Source organism: Mus pahari, chromosome 4 (assembly GCF_900095145.1).
Source record: "Mus pahari chromosome 4, PAHARI_EIJ_v1.1, whole genome shotgun sequence".
Classification (NCBI taxonomy): Eukaryota; Metazoa; Chordata; class Mammalia; order Rodentia; family Muridae; genus Mus; species Mus pahari.
The window spans coordinates 74549932-74558275 of NC_034593.1; the positions used below are offsets into that span (position 1 = coordinate 74549932).

General features: G+C 51.9%; 1 protein-coding gene across 5 annotated transcripts in view; it reads right to left on the reverse strand.

Annotated features, from left to right (window-relative positions):
- The window catches only part of Tmem131l (transmembrane 131 like), a 136459-nt gene that overhangs the window by 972 nt on the left and 127143 nt on the right, over positions 1-8344 (reverse strand). For 4 of the 5 annotated variants that reach the window (XM_029537465.1, XM_021195896.2, XM_029537463.1 and 1 more), the window contains 5 exons: positions 7432-7510; positions 6122-6195; positions 2513-2633; positions 1515-1606; positions 380-519 (listed from right to left, as the gene is read on the reverse strand). In XM_029537465.1, the coding sequence (XP_029393325.1) occupies positions 380-519; positions 1515-1606; positions 2513-2633; positions 6122-6195; positions 7432-7510 (506 nt within the window). The remainder of the gene's footprint in view (positions 1-379; positions 520-1514; positions 1607-2512; positions 2634-6121; positions 6196-7431; positions 7511-8344) is intronic. The other variant, XM_029537462.1, reaches the window with a different exon arrangement.

The following is an 8344-nucleotide window of genomic DNA, read 5'->3' on the forward strand; positions in this document are numbered from 1 at the left end:
TGGTGTGGGCCTGAGGAGAGACAGTGCTGTGTGGTGTGGGCCTGAGGAGAGACAGTGTTGTGTGGTGAGGGCCTGAGGAGAGACAGTATTGTGTGGTGTGGACACAAGGAGAGACAGTATTGTGTGGTGTGGACACGAGGAGAGACAGTGTTGGCACTACAGACAGTTGCAGAGCTCCCCTTTCACCTCTAACCCCACTGAAGGCCGTGGAGGCCACTGAAGGCCTGTGACACGCCTGTCTCCACATTACAGCCTTCAGGACGCAGCCTCTGCCCTTGTGTGTAAACCTTACCGGCCTGCCTGACCTGCACTCTGTGCAGAAGGGAGCAGAGCACAGGAAGAGGAAGCAGTGCAGGGGAACAGGAAGGGCAACACTCACTGGAGAGTTGACAAGACTGGCATGGCCCCAGGCAGCGGGCATGCTGGCTGGAGGGTTCCAGGTAGAGGGGGTGCTGTGGCCAATGAAGTCCGTCTGAACTTTAGAGGAGCAGGGGAAGCCATTGGTATAATTCATATTTTCTGTGAGGAATGGGAGAAAAGACTGTTGGTGAGGTGCTGAACTCTCAGTCTCGGAGAAAGGCGGCCCTAACCCTGAGTGCAGTCTGCATGTTAAGACAGAGCGCCTGGCAGGGCTGAGGTGTCTCGCTCATTACATGGGGATACCTCTAATGCACAAAGGTTACTTAGAGTATTTCTAAAGAAGTGGACAGTGCCAAACTTCTTCCCTCCCCTCAATCCCCACAACATTCAGTGCTGGATGGGGATGGAACGCTCTGGTCTCAGGCATTCTTGGGCACACCTCCAAGCTACGTGTTTTCCATTTTGTTAATCACCTCATCAACCTGCATATAGATCACATGGCCCCATAAAGTACTTACAAGTACTAAAGTACTTAATCCTAGGGAGACAGCTGTTGTAGCTCCCTCTTGTGGTTAGCTGGCTACAATGCAGTGTCAGAATCAACACTGGACTGGTGACTGGGAAGGGCAATGCCAGCAAGAGAAATTCTGGCCCAGCTGTATCCTGCAGTTTCCAGATGCTCAGGGAATTCCCCAGCTCTTAAGTTACTTATTGTAACATCCATGTTTTGATGGAGCACCTGTATGTGCCCACTATTCCTGCCCCAGGCTTGGTTCCCTCCTTCAGGGTTCCCCAGACCCATGGGTAAAGTCAGGACACGCTGAAGAATGAGTCTATCCCATAGGAGAGTCTCCTGCTGAGAAGTTGTGGCCCTGCTGCCCAATAGAACAGCTGCCCTGTTCAGACTAGAAAGGCATTAATGACTCAGTTCTACCTAATTTACAGGACGCAGTGGGATAAGGAAACACACAGAAGCCCCCAGACACCAGAGCAAGGGCTGCCGGGAGGGTCATTCAAAATTGCCTCTTTCTGTGTGGACAAGTGGGTCCAAGTAGCAGCTCCCTCAAGGATCATCCAGGCTGCGCACTGTTAGGTGCCCAGGCACCTTGCTCTGACTTCTGAGAATGCAAGAGTGCATTGGCCGAGTGTCTTACCTTCTGGGAAGGCATTGTAATCGTTCAGTTCCAGAGGGCAGTACACACTGGGAAACTGGCCTTCACAGGGCGCGCTCCAATCAATGAAACTGCTACAAAAAACAAACAAAAATCAAGGGCTAGCTTCAAGTACAGCATGCCAAGAGATGAGTAAAGACAGAGGACAGGCTCTACTGCCCCGCATCCTCATCTGCAAGTCTCCAGGGTAGGGACATAAACGGTGTGCTCTGTCAAGTCGGAGCCAGACGCTGAGCTTCTTGCCAAGGACATTGTACCTGCAGGATAGTTGGCTGGGTCAAAGGCAAGCCGCCCTCCAAACCGCATGTTAGCTAGACACGGAATCTGGCTGCAGCCGTGTTAGCACCATGGGAAGACAAGGGGGTCCCTCGGTGCCTCCGTATGCACCTGAAGAGCTCTATCATGCTGGTCCCCAGAATACAAGCAGCATTCAGCTTGGCAAGGTCAGCACTGTAACCTGTCTGGTACTGCGGTCAGTGGGTCAGTCGCTGCAGGCTGATGTGCATTACAGGGATAAGGTGGGGATACTGTTACAATGAACCTTCAAGTGGGTCCTGTGACTTCAGACACTGACATTTGCGGGTCCCCTCACTGAGTAACATAGTATGGCAGACTGAAGCAACTGCTATTGTGTAACAATTTTCTGATATCAGGTTTCTGAGCCGTTTCAGTTTGTGTGTTCAAGAATGAGCCCCAGGAAAAGGAAGATCTGCGGGAGATGGTAATAGGGGCACTTCAGATGCATGCTTTCACCTTTCACCCTACAGGGCAACGTCAGCTGGGGCTGCCAGCTGTACTGCCCTGACTTCAGGTTTCTCACAGCGGCTGCTGTTTGACAGCACAGTGTAACTCCAGAAGGCAGGAACCACACAGCTCCCAGGCACAGTCCAAGTATCCATGAGATGCCCTGAACTCCCAGCTCCAGCTCCGGCTGCAGGGCCTTAGGCCAAGCGGAGCTGTATCAGAGCAGCGAGGCCTACCTGTCAGGGATGGAGGTGGGCTCCTGAGACACCCCTGGGGCACCGTTCTCCACTGGGCAGTTGAAGCTGCTGGTCAGACACACTGGCTGGGAAGGCCACAGGCCTCCGGGTGGATACAGACCTGAGGGTTCAAGGAGGAAGGTTTAAGAGCAGAACACAGCATGGCAGAGTTCACGTGGCAATCAAAGTCTGGTGGTTCAGGCCTCTCTGAGGGACCAGTCTGCTGAAGATGTGACTGCAGACAGAGAATGAGTCACACACATCTGGAAGCTCCAGCTAGGTGTGGAGCAGTCCATAAAGGCTGAAAGTGGGTGTTACTGGGTCTCCACAGAGGAAAAACCAGTGATTAAATGGTGAAGGAGGGAGGGGGGACTAGAGGCTGACTGGATTGGCACTGTGCTTTGGTGGGAAAACCCTGGTTGCTAAGCAGCGGGAGTGCTGGACAGAGTTCCCATGGCTACGCCCGTTTTGCACAGTCAGCCAGCAGACATACTGGGGGCCTGCAGCAGGACAGCAGGCACACACGCCTGCTGTTGGACAGAGATGTGGGTTCCTCTCCTGCCACATCCACATCCAGCTTGTTTAGGTGTCTTTCTGGGGCTGCTCAGGACACTTGACATTGGTGCAGCTGGCACAGTCCTATGTCTGAGACAAAGTGGCAACTATCCCTCTCGGGAAACCCGTGTCTCATTCTGTCACACAGCTGCCAGTCTAAGGAGGGCTGCACCTGCCCTGCCCTGCCAGGCTGCCTCTGCACTGCATGTAACATGCCTAGCTTTCACAACTAGCCGAAGGACGCACTACATTTCTGGTATGGGACCACCACTGTCCGCCAGATAGTAGGCTTGGCCATACCACATAGGGCAGAACCAACGCCGCCTGTGGCTCCACCAGGAACACACAGCAAGCTCTGGAGAACAATGCTTCCCACCCATCAAGTCTTGGGTTCTCTAAAACCAGGGATCCATTTGGGTCTGTGTTATCCCTGCTGTAATGGAGGAAGAACTGACAGAACGAAGCTCGTGCCTCTTGATGTTCTGTGAGACTTGTCTGAGCCAGAGTCTCTTGTTTCCAGACAAGACATTAACTTCTGAGTAGGAAGAAAAATCTCAGGGGCTTCCCATCCCTGACAGTCATGTGATCCCACTTATGTGTAACACATAATAGCACGTGGTAAAAGTGGGGAGGCAGAAGCAGGTCATCTGCCAGGTCGTCAGTAAGGACCTCTGGGAGTGGGTAGTCAGGGAGGAGGCGGGGAGCAAGCTGCCAGACTCTACAGACTGAGAAGGAGAAGGCGACCTGAACAAGTCGGTGGGTCACGCGTGAGACCCAGGAAAGGAGGCCCCAGGATGACTGAGGTCGGGCCTAGGCTGTTAGGAAGAGGGACTGGAGATCCAAGCACTGTGCACAGTAGCTGCTAGAATCCGAAGCAAAGGTGTTCAACCACAAGTTGGCTGTAAGATGGTTCACATTTCAGGAGAGAGAGGCCTAAGCTATAGACACAAATATGAGAGATGTGGGAATTCAAGTTGAGACTTGAAGTTTTAAATGTGGAGAAGACTGGCAGAGGAGTCAACCACAGAGAAGAAGACTCAGGCTCTGAAGAACCAGGGTTACTCTGGGGTGATAAGAACTGAATGAGGAACCCACAATTGAAACTGGTCTATGGGGACTGAGGACAAACGGGAGCAACGATGGGGTAACATAACCACATCAGGGGCCTGACTTCTGGTTCAGGAGAGCATGGTGGGAAGGGGGGGACACAGGTGATGAGGGCGAGGACAGAGGGAGCTGCCATCACCAATAGACTCCCTAAGGAGGCCTCTGGGCCAGGAGCCACGGAACCCAACAGCAGGCAGAGAAGGGCATCCCGAGGCAGGGTACAGCTACTGCTGGGGTCTGAAAGATGGGAGGGATCACAGCACACTCATGTCCTGACAGGAAGGACTCATCAGAGATAGCAACTGAAGAGAGATGACCTTCCATGGTCGGCCAGTGTGGGTGAGGGGAACTTCTGAGGGTCTGGAGTAAGAAGCAAGAGCAACTAGATTGAGGCAGAAGGCAAGTGTCCAGCAGGACAGCAGATACCACTGGAACCGTGAGGAGTGGGTAGCTGAGAATACCATGAGAATACCAGACTTGGTGGTAGGTGCATGGTACTCCTCAGAGCCTGGGGCTGTGCAGGACTAGCAACACCACCATGAGCTTTGCAAGGCGAAGGTAGTTACCTATGGAAGTCAAGTAACACACTCCCCAGGGGTCAGGCATTTTTGCAGGGCAGGGGCAAAAGTAGAGAGGTGAGGGAGAGCAACATGGGCAGGACAGTGTCCATGCACAGCAGACTAGGGAACAAGTGACCTCACCAGGACTCAGCCAAGCAGTGCAAGAAGTGATTTTAAAAAGTAGTTCTTAATGGGTAGCAGGTAACGACATCTGAAACACACATGTAAACCCAGCCTGGGAAACCAGGTTTCACAGAAACTCTAGCAGATAGAAGAAAAGCAGAGTAGCCGCCGCTGAGGGAGATCCAGCTTTTGGTGGTGGGGATGGAACCCAAAGCCTGGTGCTTACCAGGCAGGGGCTCCTCTGCTGAGCTCTGCTAGCCCTGGGTATCTGGAGGTGGTTGTTTCTTAATAGAGGGTAGGATCAACTAAATCCTGTCCTCTAGCAGTTCACAGAAATGACAGCAAACCAGCCAAACTTCCATCCAAACCTTGGCTTAGCACAGTAGAAATGACTGAATTTTGCATTTTCTTTCATTGAAAACATTTGTGTTGTATGGATTAATGACTGGTCCAGTTCACCAACAATTTGTTTCCATTAACGATCTGCCAAGTTCAGAACATTTGCAAGATGGCAACGAGGCTTAATCTTTCCTTACTCTGCAGTGGTTGCAAGCTTCTTTCTGCCTTGCTGTGTAGCTCAAGCTGACCCGGACCCCCCTCCCTCTGGGCAGCACTCTGTGTGTCAGGAGCTTCTATGCGCAGAAAGAAGAACATATGCCAAACCTAAAGCTGCCACGAAGAGAAAAACTCGGGATGCCCTGCCATGATTCCTGACCCTGATTTGGAAGAACCCCAGAATAAGACAGGATGCCAGAAAAAAAAGAAGACGAAGAGAAAGAATGTTAGGGTTGGGAATGGATGGGGAGGAGAGGCCCAGTGGGAGGCAGGGTTTCTCTCCTCTGGCCATCTTCCCCACCTGCAGGAAGTGTAGGGAACCAGTGCTCAGCTCCGCCGCATCCTGGCTCAGGAGCCTGCCTGTTCAGCTAGGCTATTGATGCCATTACAGGGTTCCCACACGGAGGGCCAGGCGAGCAGGGCAAGCCCACTGTGTTGGCTTGCTCGCACCTCAGCTCTGCTCTCGTTTCTGTTATCTCTGACTGGGTAAGTGAACTCAGAGCCGTGGAGGCTCTGTTGAGAGCTCTGGAACATTTCTGGCTGGCTGTGTCATGGCTGCTGAAGGTGTCCACACTGAGGCAGAATGCTTGGCTGCGGTGGCTGATGTCTATCCACAGAGCAGGAGGGTAGGAGGGGTGCCCCCCCCCCGAGATGCCTTCTCCAGCTCCCAGCACAGAGCCTGGCTGATGCCTGCCATTGTGAGCCTCACCTTTCTCTTCTCCAGCACCTGCAGGTGTGGCAGGACAGGGAGACTCTGTGAACTCAGGCAGGCCACTCACATCTCTGTGGGCAAAGGGAAGACAGGAAACCGTGACTTCCATGCAGGAAAACTGAAAACCGTGTCGCCCTTTGAGTCTGACCATAGTCCCTTCAGAAACACAGATATGAAAGATGCACAAAGCCAGGCAAGAGCTGGGGGATACTATGACATCTTGCCTGAACCAACCAACTGGACTACGGTGGGGTGAGCTGCAGCTTCCAATATGGACAGCGGCCGTCTTCACAGCTCAGCGGCTTTCTACCTCTGACAGGCACAGGGAGCTTTTCTGTGTGTGAGCCAAGTCTTCCTCAGAAGGCAACTAGGGGACCCAGTGTCGCTCCAAGTGCTGTCCTGCATGCTGATGCCACATTCCTCTCACTGTGAAAGACACAGCTGACCCTCAGTCATCACAGGTTCCACATAGGTGGTCTGAGAACATCTGGAGGGAGTCCTGCACAGCAGCTGCGTGCACTGTGGAATGGGACCTACAAGGCTGAGTGGGCACTGAAAACCCACTCGCCTTTCTCTTGTAAGGATGCCCTAAAAGGTCGCCTGACACTGCCATCACAGGCATTTGTACAGCGTTAGCACTTCCAGTATCTGGACATGACTTGATGTATATGGGAGGACTGGCAAAAATAGTCCTAAGAAAATATTCTCAGTTTGTTCCTATTTTGAGACAGGGTTTTGCCACATAATACTGGATAATCAGTCTAGTCCTTAATAGTGCAAAGCACAGGCTGCTCAAATTCATGACACCCCTCCTGCCTCAGTCTTCTGAGTGCCAGGATGACAGGCACATGTCACCATCCATGTTATATGAGGGATCTGTAGAGTTGGCCATGTGTGTAGGTCCTAGAATCTACTGTGTACAGAAACCGAGGAGCAACTGTGTCTCTGCATCTCTCTCTCTCATCCAGTGCTGAAGAAAGCATCCTACAAAGAGACGGTGAATGAGTCTATCAGGCCCTTGGAGGCACTGAACTCGGTACTCAGACTGAATTCAAGTCCTACTGAGGGGAGATGGTTCCCAGTGTGGCCACATCATTGAGAAGACAACGAAACCAGAGAATTCCCACATGAGCCCTGATGATGGTCATTCATTTGAGTTACTAATATAATCAGATCTGGCTTCTCTATCTTGAAAAGGCTTTTCGATTTCAGCCTACATAGCAAAGCACCAAGAAGCACCTCACTGACAGAAAAGCAGAACATGGCCCTGAGGTGGCGTGGAGCGAGGGAGGAACCCCAATACTCACGTGGAGCTGCAGACGTGCTGTGGAAGGCTCAAGGGGACGGAAGCTTCTGAAGGAAACTCCTGTGGGGAAACGCTGTCTCCTGCATGGAAGGCAAGGTGTTATCAGAGCGTGTTGACACGATTAGCGGTTTCATTTTAAACCAGCACACATTCTCTTTCTTTGAATTGCGGATGGTTTGCATGTGTGGGTACAGGTGTGTGCTCACATGCACAGGGATGGCAGAGGTCAATGCTGGAGGTCTTCTTCTGTTATTTTCTTGGATGTTGAGACAAGGCCTGCCCCTAAACACAGAGCTAAACCCATGAGCTCCAAGGATCTGCCCTTGCCCTACCCAGGGCTTCACCACACCAGCATCTCTGTGGGTGGTGCCGGGTATCCAAGTTCAGGGTGTTTTTCCTGCCATGCTCTAACCTTCAGACACAATGTGAAGACTGTACTACCATTCTTCAAATATCATCCTTTCTTCCTCCCCAAATCTGCCCTTCTATGGTTCCTAGAAGTTAGTTTTCAATTCAAGCCATGCGTGTGTACTGCTTGGAAAACTCTTGGTACTTTGGTAAACAGAGTAAAAAAACTGGTGTGTGAAAACCGGGCTGACTCTAGCCATGAAAATCCTCCTCGCCCACCAAAATGCAAAAAACCTGTCCCTCATATGCTCTGTGTTTCCACAAAACAGAGACTTTCTCCAAGGAGGGGGCCGATCTGTTCAAGAGGCTGAGAAAATTGTAACCTTTTTATACATGAAGCACATTACCAAACAGACATGAAACGTGTATCTGTGACACTGCAACCTTGGGAGCATGAGGGAAACACTGAAGGGGTGAGTGGAGAACGAGGAGGGAAACAGGGATGCTGACACTGAAGGGTGAGTGGAGAACAGGGAGGGAAACAGGGATGCTGACACTGAAGGGTG